We start from the raw sequence: 19,318 nt of genomic DNA on the forward strand, positions 1-19,318 counted from the left end.
CTGACCATCACAAGTTAGCCCTGAATACTCAATTCACAAGGAAAACTGATGATATGAAAACTTAGGTTCGGTCATTTAGCTTCTGGGATATGTGTACTTTCACAGCAGCTTTGGGCTCACTGGAAACCTCTGATTTTGATTAATTAAATGCTTTTTGTTGACACACACATATACACGAAATGCCACAACCTGGACTTAATGGGCTCCTGGTGGAAAAGACTCCTGATGTTGCCTGAAATGAAAGATAGCAGCTTCTACCAGGGGCCACCTTGATTAAGAGGAAACATGTGAAAGCTCAGCTAGACATGCATTTTTGCCAGGTCCTATTTATTGAACCACAAGGGCTTTGGAAAACCGCAAAAACCCTGAAACTTACGGGATGGATTGAGTTTTGACAAAGCACAATATCTGGGAAGATATCAGGAATATTGTGTACTCCGCTTTTCCAGGGACTAACCATTTTAAATGTAAAATGTGTGGAAAATGTTAAAAGAGAGCAGTGACTTAACACCAGGTGATAAAACCATGTAAAGCGTGTTCAGATAGCTGATAGTAATGTTTGAAGGGGATGTCACTATATGTGAGTTCTTGAAGATCCATTTATATGCATGGAAAAAGTTCCAGGCCAGGAAATGCTGAATTAGATTATCAGTTTTACTTTAACTATCAAGTTCCTGTTTCTTCAATGCCAATCCAAGTGCAGTCCAACTTTGAGAACTTGTTTTCCTCTCCACTTTCTACTCGTTCATAGATGCTTCTTGGACCCTTCTCTTTGACATTCTTCAGCAGTTTGTTCACCTTCTTGGCTAGACTGTTTACCATAGATTTCTTTTTCTCTCTTACCTCTCTCTACCTTGGGTAGTTGAAGAGCAGCTACCATTCTCCATCTCTGGTTCTTCCCTGCATCAGCTGAAGTTCCTTCTAGACACACTCAAATTAGAATGATTTAAGGAAAATTTATTTACAAAGGCTTGGGCAAAGCTAGGGAACCAAAAGGGATACTGAAGTATTCTGGCACAAAGAACAGTAGAGGAGCTAAAAATGCTTGTGAAAGGGCTAGGGAAGGGAGCATTCAGGGAATGTTGACTTGAGAGGAACAGCGACTTCCTGTTGGTAGAGGGATAGTCATGAAGTGACACTGCAGGGAGGGAGCTGAGGGAATCAATGCCTTGACATTACTTCCCTCCCTCCCTCTGATCTCCACTGGCAAAACTCATTGGAAGATCAGAGGGCAAGGAAGTTCTCATAGGCACAAGTCAAGGTTGAGAAGGGTGGAGACTAGATGTGGAAGGGAAAAGGAAGGAAAGATATAGTTAACAGATATATAGATAGAGACATATGGCACATTCCTCATAATCTTCTGCATTGCATTTCTGGAGTTTTTTTCAGAACGTCACCTGTAACCTGCAGGTGTACCCAAGGCTTCTGTGAGAGTTCCAGATTAACAAGCCAAGACAGTCTGCAGTTTCTTCGGGATGGGCTTCCTTCCTGCTATGTTTGTTTCCTTGCAATCTTCTTGGAGCAAGGAAGGCCAGCAGAGGTGCTTTGCCCCTGCTGCAATGCTCTCCTTCCCCATGCCATTATTCTGTGCTGCTGTCCAATATTCACTTCTGTGGTGCTTTTGGAGCAGTGTCAAGCAGGGCATGAGGCTGTAGCTCAAAAAAATAAAGCAGGAAATGAACAAGGCACTGAAGCAGTACGGAAAGGAAAATGGGCTTGGGCTTTGAGACCGTGCATAATGCTTTCCACTTCCACACAAATTGCTCTGGAGTTTTGCAGTGCCTGGTATGGTGCCTTGTATATAGCAAGTCCTTGGTTCATGTTTACTGAATGAATGGGGGAAAGAGGCCGATGAAAACCTCACCATTTTCCCATTAAAAAAAAAAAAAACTAGCACTAAACTTCCCTGTAAGCCAGCGATTTCAGAACTTTAGTGTACATTAGAATCACCTAGGAGCCTTGTTAAATGCAGAGCCTCTAGCTCTATCCCCAGACAATCCCCAGTTTTAACAGGTTCCCAAGGTGATTATGATACAAGTGGTTTGGGAACCACTCTGGGATCTTCCTTAAATATAGTTACAATAGTCTTTTGACTCTCCCTTCTCATTCTTACTCCTATATTGCATTCCCTGGGTATGTGGTGGAAACCCTGGTGGTTTAGTGGTTAAGAGCTACATCTGCTGACCAAAAGGTCAGCAGTTCGAGTCCACCAGGTGCCCCTTGGAAGCTCTATGGGGACAGTTCTACTCTGACCTATAGGATCATTATGAGTTGGAATCAACTCAACGGCAACGGGTCTGGTGGGCATGTGGTGTCATCTACCAGGAAGATTTGACAGTTTCTTTCAGATTCTTCTGTCTTTTGGAAAATAATTCTAATATTTTGAAGGGTAAATGTGGGTTACCATTTGAGTAATGTTCATTCATCAAGAATTAACTGAGTAACTATTGTGTGCAGAGCCCTGTTTTCAGTGTTTTTCAAACAAACTTGCCCTTCTGTTGGCCACCAGAGCAATAATAGAAACATTAACGTTTACAATAGCATTGCAAACAGACACCCCTAATTTATTGCCCCACAAAAGTTGATTTAAAAGTCTTTCTTCTCCCAAGAGGTACACAGGTGATATAGCAAGTGAAATCAGCATTTTTTATGCCTGGCATAAATTGTTATTTGTTTTGGGTGAGTAACCATTTAAACCAGGCTCTTTTATAATTTGCAGCATCTTGCTCACTGGGACTTAAACTGCCTTACACAAATCCATTCATTAAGCCACCATTGAATGTCTTTATAAGATCAGAGTAAGTGGTACTTAGTTTGGCAGATGGGCAAACTGATCTTTAAATAAGTCAACTATATCAAGATTGGGATGGGGCCTTATATCCCTTGTTTTTTCTTCCAGTAATACATAACTTCTCATTTTCACACTACCAGTCTTCGATCCCATGAATTGTTTTATTGTTCCTGTCTATTCTGCCAAAAAAAAAAAAAAACCCACAAAAGCTGACGTGGTTTATAATATTAAAGTGCCTATACAAAAGATGATTAAATTAAAAAGACAGATCCAAAACCAATTAGGAAAAGCTGGACAGAGATACTTGGCACCCAGAGGGGTAATTCACTGCAATTAAACATTATATTTATCTTGAAGCTTTTGAGAAGTCAAGACAAAATGGTAAGTACATTGAGTCATATAGTTCTCATAATCCAGTAAACGAAGGATACACATTTGATAGGAGGAGAACATTTTTTTTCCTGTACCTGAATTTTAGGAGAAATTAACATAATGGGCAATGCCTGGCTATAGCTCACAGAAGATGTAGAAACATTTTAAAAATATACATTTCCTATACCAGTGGCGTAGTGGTTAAGTGCTATGGCTGCTAACCAAAGTGTCGGCAGTTCAAATCCGCCAGGCGCTCTTTGGAAACTCTATGGGGCAGCTCTACTCTGTCCTATAGGGTTGCTAGGAGTTGGAATCGACTTGATGGCACTGTTTTTTTTTTTTTATATCAGTCCTATAAAAGACTATGAGAATAATATTGAATTGTAATTCAGTGAAGGCATTACTTTCTGGAGTAATGATAATATTAAACGATAACCATTTATTGAGCATCTGTGTGTACCTGGTATTTCATGTACAGTATCTCAGTGAATCCTCAAAATGACCTTGTAAAGGAGGTTTTGATGAATACATTTTACAGACAAGGCTATCAAGGCTCAAAGACATTAAATATCAGACCCAGGATCACATAGCTAAAGTGGCAGATTAAGGATTAGCACTTGGTCTAACTACTCCAGGTTCAGTGCCCTTTCCGCTACAGTCTGGAAATCTAACATATTACAGGAATAGAGTTTTAAAAACCTACAGCAGTGATTCTCAACTGGGGATGATTTTGCCCCCAGGGGGTATTTAGCAATGTTTGGAGACATTTTTGGTTGTCATACCTTGGGTGCCGGGGAGTGCTACCCGCATCTAGTGGGTGAACATCCCACAAGGCACAGGACAGCACCCCACCCCCAGCAAAGAATTAACTGGCCCCAAATGTCAATAATGCTGAGGTTGAGAAACCTTGCTTTAAGGTATGATTAATTGCATTGCTCTTAGACTATATCCCTCACCATTATATGTATCAACCAAGTTTTGGCCACTGCTGAAGTGCAGTCAATTCAGGGTTGAATTATCTGGCTTTAAGTGCCAATTTTATGTTGTGGATTAAAGAAAGCCCCATATGCTTCAGATACCAGACACGCAAGTTGAAAAATTAATATTTGTTTTAAGAATGTAGAAGCCATTAATATATTATCATCCAGGCAGGTCATTTCATTTCTCCCAAGATGCAGGGATGCCAATTTTTTTTCTTAAAAACAAATTTTGAATCTATTCAAACTGTGAGATTAATATTTACAGGAAGCCCTGGAATCTGTGCCATAAAGCTGGAAAATTTGAAACACTAGTAGCTAATCCTTCAATGTTTTATAATTTTTGCCCTTTCTACTTAAAAAAAATAGCAGCTGCCCTTTTCGACCATAAAAGCTCTATAGAATGATTGGGTTTTGAATAGAACTGTGTCCTGGTGGGTCCACAGGTTTGAGTTAGCTGTATTACATAATTTGGAGGAGCTGAAAGTGCTGGCCTATGGAGTGATTTTCATTTTACTACAGTTGATGCTCAGTTATCCTTTCTGAAAATAATTAGCAAACAGGCCGATGATTCACTCTCTCATCACTCTCTCATACTCTTCCTTTTTTTTTTTTTTCTATAATTACGGCTTTCCGGTTACTGCCCTCTTGATCTTTTCCTTTTCATATTCAGGGCAGCAAGCATTCCACATCCAGGCTGGTCATATATTAAAAACCTGCTGTGATTCCTCTTGACTAGGGGATGGAGATTGACAATGTATCCATTGTGTCTGTGGCATAGCTCTCCATCATATATCCTGAATATTCGTATCAAAACCTCAAAGAGCCTGGCCTGTAGGTGTTCAAGGTGGAGCAGACCACACATGTTTGCAGTGTCATCTCCACAGGACTCCTTTTTTCAGAGGGATAGTAAGTCTGTTGGGGCTTGTCCTAATTCATAAGCATGTCACTGTACCTAGTTGAGACCACAACACATTTTTTTGAATGTGCCTTTGCTACTTCCTCACTGACTAGGGAATGGATATAACCAGTCAGTAGGTATTTCGGATACATAATTTATGGTCCACGGTGTAGCACAGCTGCAGATGCTGATAGAACATACTATTAGAATAGCAGGTAGGTCCTCTATGGATGCACCTTATTTATTATTTTCTATTCCGTAAGAAATGGCATGGGGCTCTTGGACAGTATGCTCAGTGTATTGTGTGGTGGATTGATTTTTTTTTTTTAACAAATGCAAGAAACATTTACCCACAAACTCGTGAGCTGAAAATTTTCATGTTCTTAGCATGGCTACCCCTGTAGTTATATTGGTGCTCACTCTGGTTCTCACTTTGATTTTACCTTCCATTCACCAAGGCGCTCCTCTTCTTAGCTTCTCCCTCTCCTCTTTTTCCTTGAATCTTTCTCAGTTAAAATGGATGTGGGTTATCCGATACTGATATCCTTTCTATTTTAGTTGCACCATCTTGATTTCTGCCATTTTTGCCTTTTCCAGTTGATTAGTAGCCTCCTTTGGAGAGGCAATATAGCACAGTGGTTATGGGTCCAGGCTCTGGAGGTAGATTGCCTGGTTTGGTCTTAGATTTGCCACATTTTACCAGCTGAGTGGCTGTGGGCAAGTTATTTAACTTCCATGTGCCTTAGTTCTTCATCCGTAAATGGGAATATTAATAGCATCTTTCTCTTAAGGAGTTGTGATGATTAAAAAAAGGTGATTCATGTGAAGCACTTAGAACAGTGCTTCATACATAGTAATTCCTCAGTAGACATTAGCTATGATTATTTTCCTTTGTATAAGAAGAGAAAAAACTTCTGAAATTATGACATTCTTTTAGGGGTGGTCCTTTCGGATTTGTAGCTTCTTCCACCTTGCCTGTAGTAGTGCATCGAGGATAAGTGAATGAAAATATTAGCTGCATCAGCATCCAATAGTGGGAACCTCTCTATTGAGTTGAATTCCATTATCTATAAATGGAAATTTCTCTTCCTCTTACCCCTACTGTGTTGGGCAATCCAGCCCCAGTTGGCCTCACTACAGAGCTGACATCATCCTGGCTCTGAAAGATTTTTTTTTAAGTCACATCTATCACAGTTGTAAATTATCATTCTTTTCAACCCAGCAGCTCCACCTTCAAGGACTTAGAGGGCAACAGCCTGAAGGATAGTGGACATGAGGAGAGCGACCAGACTGACAGTGAACATGATGTCCAGCGGAGCCTGTATTGTGATACTGCTGTCAATGACATGCTGAACACCAGCGTGACCTCCATGGGATCTCAAATGCCTGATCATGGTAAGGGCTGGTTAGATGTAAGTTACACAGTGGACTCCGAGGAACCCAGAATGTTTGCAGGCACATTGTATCACCTTACTCTAATGAACGTATTATCAAGATGTCCATTGAGCTAATATCTCAGCAGCATGTACAGGTTTTCGAGATGTCCTGATGGCTAGCCAGATTCTTCTTTACCCTCCCAGAGTGGATCCCTTAGGAACGTAAAATGTTCAGGCATTTTAAAAGCTGACTACATATACATATTGCATATATTCTCTTCAGTAATAACTGTACTGAGCACATAGGAAATGAGTGGATTCCTTCTCACCAGGAATAAGTGCCTCTTTTTGCTTTACTACATGAATTCAACTGATCAGTTGAGTCGCAGAGAATATAACGCTAATGAGACCAAACAGGTGGGTCTTATTTTCATATCAGGCTGGTTAGCTTCACCCAGAGAGATACTGTCTTCTCTGACCACAGATTGAATACTCTTTACTGAGAATAGGAAGCCCATATCCTTCCCATTTTGTCCGTGTAGATGCTATACCAAATTCCTCTAGCTACCACACAAATCCATGCTGTTCGTCATAGGAGGGCTCAGGGTAAGAGAATGTGTAAATCAGTCTACTATTGAGGAAAACACCTCAAAGCACATGTCATGAGCAGCATCCTCGTGTGTGGAGAAGATAGCATTTTTGTGAATTTAGCCACACATGCTTCAGCAAGAGGAGCTATTTAAAACAGTGCTAGGCATAAACCAGGTTATAAAAACATTAGCAGAGTTCAGCTAAGGCAGAAACGTTCAATTGGACTTGGGCACAAATGTCATTTTCAATGTTTTACTGATGCAAACATGCTATGCAAAACAGCCTGCTCTTTTCAATTAAGAACTAGGAATTCTGCTTGGTGTTTAGGCTCAGTGAAGCTTCAGAACGCTTGGCTATGTCTTGAAAAAGCTAGACTCAAGCTCAGCTGGAAGCCCCACCGCTAAAAGACTTAAAGATGAGAAAACAAAATATGGTGATTATGTGCTGGTCTTCAGCTGTTTCATTTCACTGTAAACATCATTAAATGCTTTTGTTTTGGTTTTGTAAATGAATCCAAAAGAAAAAGAAATGCACAATCCACAAAACAAAATGTTTTCCATAGAAAAAAATTAGTCACTGTCAATTCTATTAAACTGTCTAATCCATCCCCTCCCCAGCAAACCCAAGTGTCAAAGTCTGTAATATGTAGAGGTCACTACCAATTCTGCACTGCTGCCTTCTCTAATTGGTGAGTGGTGACATCCACAGAGATAATACAGTTTCCGGGCAACCTTACTATGACTAAAGATGAAAAAAAAAATCAAACATTTATATAACTGCAACAGAGGCAATTTAATTCTCAGAGGATTAGCAGTGTGTCATAGGATACAGACTGATATGTAACATTTACTAGCCGTGTGTCTCAAAGAAATGCTTTTTCATTTCTGTTGGAAAGGGTTTTAGTTAGATGTTTTCTAAAATGAAATGACTCCAGGAAAGGAAGTAGTCGTAATTGATTCCCACTTTATGCCTGACTAGAACAACATCCATTTTAATTTTTTGTCACATTTCTCTAGGAAAACAATATCGGAGGACCGCAGCTAGTTTTTCTGAGGGAGCGTTTCTTACCAGTGGGACATATTTTACACACACACACACCATGTAGATTGGATAATAATGAGAGTATTCTAAAGCAAATGTGTGGCAATATCCTAAAAGACACTCCAGCATATAAGATGCTATATGCATACATATATATACATACATACGTACATTGCTGTTCCATTTTAGCAACACTTTCACATTTTATTTCTCAGTGTTCCATTTGCATGCATGTATATTCATTTTTTTCATTATTCCAGAGGTGGCCAAACCTTGAATCAACCCTTGGAATTGTTCTTTTTAACTTGGGTGAATCATTAAAGTTTAGACATAAAAGGAATTCAGGTCTTATTTATATCTCAGGTTCTACTTTGCGATAGTCCACTATTTCGGAAGCTGTCCATAAAGATATTCTTTTAATTGTAGTGTCCCAAGTCAACTCTGGGCTTGCCACACAGATTGTGTCACCAGTTAATTTGGGATGATTACTGCCACCTCAAACAACAGCAGCAATTTCACTTATTAACATCATTGTTAAACCTTCATTCACGTGACAAATATATCTCATTTTATCCTAAGGCATAGTGATGGAAAGGCAATCGCTGGGTGAATCAACTGCTTATTCCTGGTTTCATAACCATCCTAGTTATATTTGTTACAGGGCAGTATGATATTGTTGCTTCGGAGGACTACCATTTTGGAAAGGTGACAAGGGAAAATGGAATATTCTCTTGATTCAGACCTTAACTGAAAGTCTCAAGGATTTCTAGAGTTAAAAAAAAAAAAAGCCACAGGTCTCTTTGGTTCATTGACACTGTGATAGGCATCTTGAACCCAGGTATCCTGAAAACCTGGGGGTTCCAGAGCTGAACTATTCTTGAGGTTTGGGTGAGTGTCTCTGGAGAAGAGTGAGGGTTATGATGAACTTCCCAGACCAACTTAAATCCTGATAATATTTCTTTTAGTCCTTTCAGAACAACTTTCAAGTTGGGCCAATGTCCCTCACACCTTTGTTGGGGAGTTTGCCTCACCTTGAATTTCATGTTTGTAGCTCTCTCTGTGATTTTCTAATTTGCATATTGGTGCAGCATATTTCTTTGCACATATGTGGATGCTTGATTGATGGGGAATCTCAGGATTTTCAAAATAAAGAAAATTTTATGCATCTGTTAATTTTTTTTTTCCTTGAGGAGGAATGGTTTGTTCAATGAGCTGATATTGTACTGCCAGTGTTTGAGGAAAAAGTACAAACTGTATTTGCTCTTTGTTTTCCGAGAGTCACCTGGACTCTGTTCTCCTTCACATTGCCAAATGTTCCTTTGGGATTTGTTCTTATAACTTTATTAAAGCAAAGAAATGTCCAGTGTAAATGTCAGAGATGTTGCATGACTGTCAGAGTAAAAAGCTCAGTCACAGTTTTCACTCTTTCCTCCAACCTCTCTGAGACTATTCCTGGGAATGGGGACCCAGAATCACTGTATTCAGCCAAATAAGGAGAATATTTAGAAGACTTTTGCACTCAAAGGGCAAAAGTCAGATGTGTAGCCACTGGGAAATTTGGATTTTGTTCTGATTGCCTCAGCCAAACACATTCATGTACTAGATTAGGATGGAGATAGGAGGGAATAGCAAGAATCTCTGCTTTCTGGATTACTATCAATCCTGGTATCATTCTCTACATGCCTAAGCCTAGGTCAGTGGCTTGATGAACTGGCTGAGCTGACTTCCTGGTTGCCAGGTGACTGCATTTCAAATTCACTTGTCATCTACAGTGCCCATAAGCTAACGTGTCTCAGTTTGGTCCCAGTTCTTATTATTGTAGCTGCTCAGAAAAGAAGATGATAGAGAATTCTTTATCCTCCGCTTTCCACTGCTTATTTTTGGGGGAATGCTATCTCTGTGTAGCTCTCAGAGTGCCTTAAGAACAAATACCTGTTGTCACTTGGCAGGCTTTACTACCTGATTTTGTTGCTGTGGTGATTTGGTGCGGAGCTTGAGAGTCACACTCAAGTCTTTTAGCCAATGTCTCCCTTCCCTGGGTTTGAGTTACTTGGTAAAATTGAGTTATTTGGTAAAATCTGGTAGGGACTAACATTTTTTAATGCAATTCTGCAGACATGTCTAAGAAGTGTAACTGATAAGTAGAGTGGTCAAAAGTGCCCGAGGCTCATGGGCTTGTTTGATTGGAGGTATCACTGGGTTTGAATCTCTTCCTATCAGGGTTATCTCTGGCTTAAGTAGTCTGGAGTTAATAGGCTTCTGGCTCCTCCTTGCTTCTTTCCATGACCGTTTGTGATGACTTGGATATCCATTATGCTTATTTAAATATGTATTCCTGATAGGAAATTGGGTTCATGGGGATCATATCCTAGAACTGTACGTAGTAGTCCCAAGCCCATCTACTTTGTTTGATTCAAATCACGCTCAGTCTCTCTTACCTTATGATTTTAATTATCGATTATAAATTCATCAGCTGAAAATATGACTATGAGTGCTCTAACAAAACCCAGTGCCGTCGAGTCGATTCATGAGTGCTCTAATATGCACCCAAGTTGGAGTTCAACACTGAATTGTTTTCCCTCCCATACTAATTGATAGCAAATGGAAGCAACACACAAATATTTGGAGTAACATCTATCTGCTTTTCACCTCCAAGCACACCCAAATGCAGTATAATGATTGCTTTATTTCTGGAAGTGTAGGTGCTTCTGCATTTTACTAAACTTGTTTATGAGTTTCATCACCTGAATATCATTTAACGTTTGTTGTGTAAAACATGGATTTGAAGGACTTGATCTGTGACTAATGCCGACTGCTGTTACAAATTAGCCATGAAAATGTTCTGGAGGCTGCACACTATGCAGCCTCGTTTCAACCACAGGTGTATTGAAACATTTACACTTTCAACACTCTACCAACAATGTGTAACTTCCTTTCGTCTTTTAATGAAATTACTTCGTGACTGAACATCCGTTCCTTTATCCTTTTACCTATCCCCCTGACTCACCTCTCACCTCACTAAATTTCCAAACACATGTTTCAATTAGTCTCTTGGCAAAATGGGGAGTTCTCAACGGAGAATATTTTGTGACATTGCAAAGCGGTGTGCTGCTGGGCTCCAGGAATGGTAGTATGACCAGATGTTCACAGAGTAATTGAAAATTCCATTTTATCAGAATAGCATTTGCTGTCAAAAAGTTTTATCTTTACTTCAACAAAGAGGTTGATTAGATCCCCCTGGACCTGAATTAACATCTTTGAGGCTAGATACACTGTTTTGCAATTCATGTGCTTATTTCTCCCCAGGTTTTACTCATACAGAATCTTTTTGAAATGTCATCTTCTTGCAAATATACAGGTGAAAATGTTTAATTACTTGAACAGGAAAATGTATGTGTATACAGTGTAACTATATATGTGTGACTTTTGATCTATTCAGTTTTAGCTTCTTTTACCTTGCTCTCAGGTATGCAATATTCTAATACCAGGCAGGAACAGTCCATGCACAGATATGTATCACTCATTCATTCATTCAACAGTATTCTCAAGTGCCCACTATGTGTCTGGCTCTGAGAACTTAATGTGTCAACTATTGCTGTTATCAACTGTGAAAATTATCACCTTTTTATCTTTGCTTTCTAGGGTTTACTGATGTGACCAAGGTCAGTTCAATAATGAAATTAATAATTATTATGGAGGTCATTATAAGAGTAGAGCTTGAGACTGTTGAAAAACGTTATTAAATTGTGCCAATGAAACAAGAGAAACAATCTGAGAAGACTGTTAAAATCAAAATGTTATTTTCAATGAGGATATCATAAAAAATTCTTCATTGATGTTCTAATTTGAACAATGTCACATTAGTAAACTTTTTTTTTCCTTAATCTACCTGCTCTGAGGTTGAATTTCCTGTTTACCTTTGGTTCGTGCCACTGTAGGATGATAAATGTATCTCTAACATGCCCAGTTACCTCACTGGTTTGGAGGCACTCCATGCTACTCAATAATGTCCAGTCCCCACTTTCCTTTGATACTCAGAAATTTTACTCTTTCTTGGTTTCAGCAATGGCTGGGCAGGGGAGATGAGAGGTGAGAGGTGGATGCCTTTATTTATTTCAACTACATTGCTGCACCAGATAATTGGTTTACTTCCAAAGTCTCATTTACATTTTATTAGCTAAACAGTCCCTGGGATAAAAGTTGCCCTTTACTAATGGAAACATCCATGCTCTTAACAGTCATTTGCTAGCATTATTTTGGTGTGGGTTCTTTGGTCAGAGAATTCTTTTAGAACAGGCTACCATCAGTTTCTCCATTAGGACATTAGGAATAATACCAACTGTTCATTTGCTTTGAAGTAGAACTACTATCCCTTTTTTTTTTGTAATGAAAACATTTTACTGATCCTCTTGAAACTTTTAGTTATCTCCTATTCAATGCCTGTTTTAATTTACTATTATTAATAATTACCTGTGGTAAGGGACTCATTATGATTCATCAAGAGAATAAATGTCAGGGGCTTTCTTGACTGGTTGACACTAAGAATTTCTGTATTTCTAAGCATTTGGAAAGCATTGGAGGATGGAGGCTATATAAAGGGAGCACACTGAACAATTAAGAATTTCATTCTCTAGGAGTTTATGGCCCAATTGCACAAATGATCCAATATGGAATAGACTATATAGGATCAGTGAAGAAATTAATTAAGATGATTTACACTGTAAAGCAAAATGTATTTAAGAGGACACTTTGGTGTAATGGAATCCCTTTGGAAGATTAGCGGAGGCCAGGCCCCAACATGGTATACTAGATACAATTATGCTGTATTTGGGTGACTTGCTAGGTGAATGTTTTCCCTTCATGAAAAAGCAAGTTCTATTGGCCTTGATAAATATGGAAATCGCCAATAGAATAATAGCTAGGAAACTGGTCAAGTTATTTTGTGGGGTCAAATCATATGTACTGCTTCATACACCCAAAAAGCCCATTGAAATATCGAGATTATATTATCTTCTTTTGGTTTTTCATACTATTTAACATTGTTTTGTGTCCTGCCATAACATGGTTAAGAACCATAAATAAACTCTGTCAGAATGGGAAAACATGAATCTATACTTGGATTTAAATATTTGTAGAGTATTTTTTGTGTTCATTTTCCCTTTAGCCCCTTTACTCTGAAATAAACATAGGGAATTAAGGCCAATCATAGTTTTAAAAGCAAAGAATATCAAAATTATGTGTTATTTAATTGTATGAGCAACATGCTTGGGAGATGGCTTTCCTCTCTTATCATGGATACTTTCTGTCATTTCGGTTAGGTCTTGGCCGCAGGTATTTTGATCTCTGTCTTCACCAGAAGGAGCCCTGGTGGCACAGTGGTTAAGCGCTTAGCTGCTAACTGAAAGGTTGATGGTTTGAATTCACCAGCCGCTACGTGGGAGAAAGATGTGGCAGTCTGCTTCCATAAAGATTTCCAGCCTTGGAAACCCTAAGGGGCAGTTCTACTCTGTCCTGTAGGGTCACTATGAGTTGGAATTGACTCCATGGCAGTGGGTTCGGTTTTTGGTTTGGTCTTCATCAAATGGTTCATTGCCAGTGAACTTTGGGCCAGGAGAAGCTTGTTTGATCCATCCACTTTGGAGAAAGTTACAGCTTTTTGAGAGGAAAATCTTCAGTTTCTCTTCCTGTAAGGTTTACCCCTAATAAAACTCCAGCCATGGAAAAATCACCAAGCACCAGACTGAAAAAGGCTTGAGCTGGCCTTTATGACTATCAACAAAGTTGAGTTTTAGGGGCTTACACACAGGCTCCTCTGGGCATGTTTTGAAAGATCTCACATAATTTAGGGTTATGATTTAGACGGACTTTTAAAGCTCAAGGTGGGTTGACAAAACAGACTCTTGCAACTGGGAAAAATGGAACCCCATAAGCCAATCATTCTGCCACACAGAGAGAATGCAAAGAAGTTCCCATAGTTTGGGCTAAAGAAATTATCAATGAGATCTCAGCATTCAGGGCTGTTTTGGAACAAATCCTTTGGGACTAGACGTGTGTGCAGAACACTTGACTTTACTTAAAAGTGTTCAGGTCAAAGATCTCGTGTGTAGTCGGAAGAAGTTACATGCAAGATGGTGTGTAGCAGAGGTGATTTGAAAGGCAGTTGAATCTAGAAGGGGCCAGATTAGTTTATCAGAAGATGAACGCTTTGAGTCTGAATTCACTCAAAGTTTTGGCTAATTAAGGTGGCCTCATGAGAGACGCTTTGTCTTTTGAGAGTCCCTAATAATTAGAAATGATAGTTCTACTCTCTTATCTTCCAGAACAGTTTAGACAACAAATTTGCAAAAGCTGTTAAATCTGAAATAATAGATAACACTGTCTTATCATGAGTTTAGTTCTTTTTACCTTAGTAATATCCACTTTAGTGGCAAATGAATTTTTTTTAGGCTCTTGTTTTAGTCTAAAAGAAGGATTTTCAATCTGGCTGAAGTTAGAACCCTAAAAAACAAGTTTATCTCCCCTCCTACCCCAGTTAGTTAAGCCTTAAGGTCTTTTTTCTTTTTCCTTGTAAAAAATACAGATAACATGAAATTCACCAATTCAGCATTTGTCATTTGTACAGTTCAGTGAAACCAATTACCAGTTATATAGTGCCACCATCACCAATATCCATCGCCATATTTCCATCCTCGTAAACAAAAGCTCAATGCTAGGTAGCCAAAGATCGCCCTCTTTCCCCTTCCCTCCAGCCCCTGGTAACCACTGTTAAACTCTGCTCTCTATATATTTACTTATTTTACATATTTCGTATTTGTGAAATCATACTATATTTGTCCTGTTGTGTCTGACTTATTTCACTCAGCATGTTTTCAAGGTCCATCCATGTTGCCACATGTATCAGGACTTCATTTCTCTTTACGGCTGAGTGATATTCCATTGTATGGATGTACCACGTTTTGTTTATTCATTCATGTGTTGATGGACATTTGTTTTTTTTCCAGCCTTAAGTTGTTTCTAATTAATGTCTAGTACCTAGACTCTAGGTCATGCAGGAGTGCTTTGGATAGAAGCAGAATTTATTATGTTGCTTCCTTTTAAAATAGAAATCTGTAGACAAATACTGTTCTAATAACTTGGAGAAACTTGGTCTCCTTAGTTGATAGAAGCATAGCAGCTTTCCAGTCATGAGTTTACAAATTCAAATCCAAACTCAGAGATATATTTTCCAATTTCCGTGTGGCTACTGTCTTTATCTCTAAACTCATATATTCTCCCCCCTTTCTAACTTTAGCTTGGATAATAATAGATGCTTGACAACTTGCTCTCTTCCCTCCTCTTTCAGCCTGTGTGGAGTTTTCAACCTGAGTGCACAATAGAACCTCCCTTTTAATACATGGAAAAGAGAAAGGATGTAGGCTCCAAGATATTTAGACTGGTCAAACTGTTCCAAGGCATCACCGCCTGCTGTTTTTAATCATTAGTGAGGCTGTCAGTTGCTCTAATCTGGGAGGTGAACCAGAAGAATGCTTTCGATTTTAAATTAATTTAAAAATCAGCTTATTGAAAAAAAAAAGTGCCTTCAGCTTGTAAGAGTCAGGTTGCCCACTGCTGATAAAACAAGTCAGATGCAAAAACTGAATCATTATTGATATGAAAAATGTGAACTATTTTAAACTTTGGAAAACTATTATTATTTTTACTAACATTAGCTGTAAAATTTAATCTTTTTAATTCAAAGAGCTGTTTTTTTCCAGAGACATGGTGAATATAAATATCTGTTCAATTTCTTTTTCTAGAAGAAAAACTGATACACCAAAGATTTAAAGACTTTATTAATGTTAGAACACACAAATCAATGGCAAACTCCAGCATGAAGCCTAAAGTGCAAATTCTTTTGCTTGACTCACTACCCATCAAACTGTACATTTTAGAAGTTGAGTGATTATCTGTGAGTACCCTATTACGTATGGGTTTTCTTACACTGGATGATTTTGCTTAGTGGCAAAATGAGAATTCAGAAATACAGTGTCTCTGCATAAAGTGAATTTTAAAGACCTACAGCCAGACCTTTGCACCAACTCTTAACTTAGAAGGTTTCATCATGCCCCTCAGAGCTTCATCAAACACTTTCATATTTATAATTGATATCAACTGAAGTTGAAGGCAAAGAACACCCTTCTTTGACTGAAGAAAACATTACCTTACTTTTGGGTCATAGTTAGCTAGCTGTACGGTAGGTGTACTGAATCACACTAGCCTTCTGCTAACAGAGCAAGGAGCACTTCCTGAAGGTAGCTGATTATGCAGCTAATGAGTCTGCAAACAGACTGAGAGCCTGGAGCTGGCATCAAGAAACCACCACTCCAAACTAACCATCTCTTATTAACCTTTGGTGTTTCCTTTGTAATACTAATTGGAGACCCCATAAAACTATCTGTTCTGGATCTTTGGTTTAAAATACAATTTTCAAAGAAACCTGACCTACTTTAAGGCTTCCGTTAGCATGGTGTTTCCCCTTGTGAAGGAAAGTGACTGACTTGCCATTTAAGTAAAGTTTGGGTGATTAATCTGTAATGTTCCAGTAATTAAAATGCCAGAAAAACTTGCTTCTGTAGTTGGTATAATTTATAATGCTCTCCAGATTCTCGTGGCACTGAAGTGGGCGGCGGATGTTTCCACCAACATTATGCATTGGAGGTCTTTAGGAACCCATTGCCAGGCTGTAGCCCTGTCTGCTAGACTGTCTGCCTTCTGCTTGGGAATTCCTCCTGATTGCCTGAGGGAGTTGGAGGTATATTTTCCTTCCTTTCTGCGGATGACTAGCTAAGGAATGAACATTGGGAGGGAAATGTCTTCTAAATTTAAGAGCTGTTTAACTCAAAAGTTATCAAGTGGACCCACCCAGCATTCAGACTGTTAGGTTTGCATGATGAAGATGGAGGAGCAGCACTGCTTGCTACTGGGGTCTCCCATCCCACTCCCTCTTTGATATTTTCAACACCCAGAATTCTGTTATTGAGCATACACCATTGTGAGAAGAGTGTTGAAAGCCTATTGGACACATACGTTGATCCTGGTCTTTTGTTTATCCTTCTACGCACATTTTAGTGCCTCTTTTTTCTCTTGTTTGTTCTAAATAAAAACTACCTGAAATAGATGACTTAATGGTCCCAGGGGCCAGAATCTCTGGATGAGGGATAGACTGTTAAAGAAGTGATATTTGCAAAGGTAGACATTGTTTTGTTTGATTCAGAAAAGGGGTACTTCTCCCAGATGCCTGATTAAAATCATCTAGGATCCCATAGGGATTAAAATACCTGTACCAGAAATGCAGGCACAGAGCCTAATATTGTACTTGCAGCCCTGCCTAGATTTCCTTTGGTATCTTAACTTTTTCACTGTTGTTAATATAGACTGTTTAATGTCCTAGAAAGTCCCCAATATCATTGTGATAGGCAGTTCATATTATATCATTTATCCCTCACAGCAACCCTGAGAGGGAAATGAGCATAGAATTCCAAAAAGTCAACAGAGGAGTGACAGCGATTGAAGTGAGATTCAAAGTCAGATTCTTAGCTGACTGAGAAGGGTAGAGACAGAATGAGGTAATAAGAGATAAATGATGTAGGATACAAATATTTATGCTTGAAACTAAGGTTGATAGGGATTTGGGGGGCATAATCCAGACTTCTATTCGTATATACTATCTAGCTTATCCTCACAGGAAACCTGGTAATTCCAGTTCTCATTAGAGTCTTCAAGATAGTGCTCCATCAATTCAGGGTCCAACTAATAATATGAGCCGGTCCTAAAGAGTCAGTACAACTACTTCCACCATACTCCATTATCCTCAAGATTGACCTCACTAGTCTGCCTGTAAACCCAAAGACAAGCAGGATATCATAGTGGCTAAGTACAGACTTTTGAATAAGACAAATTTAAGTCCCACCTGTATCTTTGTCACTTAATAACTATTGGCCTTAGTCAAGCTACTTATTTCTTTTCAAACCTCAAGTTCCTCATTTACAAAACAGGAGTAATAATAGAGATTACCTGTCAGGGTGCTTATAAAATGATCCAGGTAAAATACTTAGCATACTTCCTGGTACATAGTAAGTGCTCAAAAAATAAAAAGTGCTGCTATTACTGCAGCAGTTGAGTAGGTGCTTGCTCCTGTCTATGATTTCTCTAACAAAGAGTCAGGCATTTCATTTTGCGATTAGAGTTCAAACTTCAAGCGACCCATGGAAAGGGGAAATGCATTTGTTCAAATTCACACTAAGTTGTAATTGGCTGCTATTAGATTGTTTCTGAGTCTGGAATTTGGTGGGGGCAGGGGTTATAGTTTTTAGAATATTGAACATTATGAACCTCGAAGAAGCACAGAAAAGTGATGTCAAGAGTGGCAACTTAATGAGTTTGCCCACAGCTATCAATGACCAAAGGAACATGGGGGAACACAGCGATTTACTCACTATGAAATGTCTGAATACTGGAAAGATGAATTTACTATCAAATAGTTTTCCTGAAGCCCAGACTTTGGCTTGAGAAATTATAGTATGCCCACCAAAGGTATTCATGGAACTTTGAAAAGAGGTTTGGGTTATCCACATTTAAAAATCCACATATTCTTGAGCACCTGTGAGGCAAGCAAGCTCTGGTTCTTTTCTGGTAGTGTTGACTCTGCTTTGTTCTCCCTATGTAAGAAAGTACGTCCCCTCTTCCAGGGTCCCTATTGCTTTTTCCTGCACTTCCTCTCTTGCCTCACTGCTCTTAAATGGCTTATGTGTGGCAGACATTTTGTTTTTTTTTTGGTTTCCACCTCATGCCCAGACTTTCATTAAAAAATACATGAGGAAATGCATTTTTCATTTCTAGTTTTTCTCTAAAAAAGTCACTCTGCAAAGGATCCTTTCTATTCTTTTTTTTTCTGCCAATGGACTGCAGAATGCTCAGTTCCTACCTGAAAGGTCATATCTCCTTGTCATATGAATGAGCTCACAGCAGGTCCATGGGGATAGTGTCATCTGAGTAATGACTGGAATTTATGTGCCTTTGGATTTCTGCTTCTTTTTTGTAGTGGAAAAAATGATTGTGTTAATGATAGAAAAAAATCTCAAAGTCCCTTATAAAATCTTCCCTATATAAATGCCAGGAGTGAGCCACTTGGAATCACAGTTGATAAATTAAAAAAATCTTTTTTTACCCCTGCCTTACTTGGAGCTGTTTGTCTTATATTAAGGTAAACCATGTGGCTCACCTTCTCTGG

At 38.9% G+C, this 19,318-nt stretch overlaps 1 protein-coding gene across 5 annotated transcripts in view; it reads left to right on the plus strand.

The window, feature by feature from the left end:
- PCDH19 (protocadherin 19) overlaps positions 1-19,318 on the plus strand; it is a 115,459-nt gene that overhangs the window by 61,999 nt on the left and 34,142 nt on the right. For 3 of the 5 annotated variants that reach the window (XM_049871962.1, XM_049871963.1, XM_049871960.1), the window contains one exon: positions 6,264-6,436. In XM_049871962.1, the coding sequence (XP_049727919.1) occupies positions 6,264-6,436 (173 nt within the window). The remainder of the gene's footprint in view (positions 1-6,263; positions 6,437-19,318) is intronic. The other 2 variants (XM_049871959.1, XM_049871961.1) reach the window with 1 other exon arrangement.

This window comes from Elephas maximus, chromosome X (genome assembly GCF_024166365.1).
Source record: "Elephas maximus indicus isolate mEleMax1 chromosome X, mEleMax1 primary haplotype, whole genome shotgun sequence".
Classification (NCBI taxonomy): Eukaryota; Metazoa; Chordata; class Mammalia; order Proboscidea; family Elephantidae; genus Elephas; species Elephas maximus.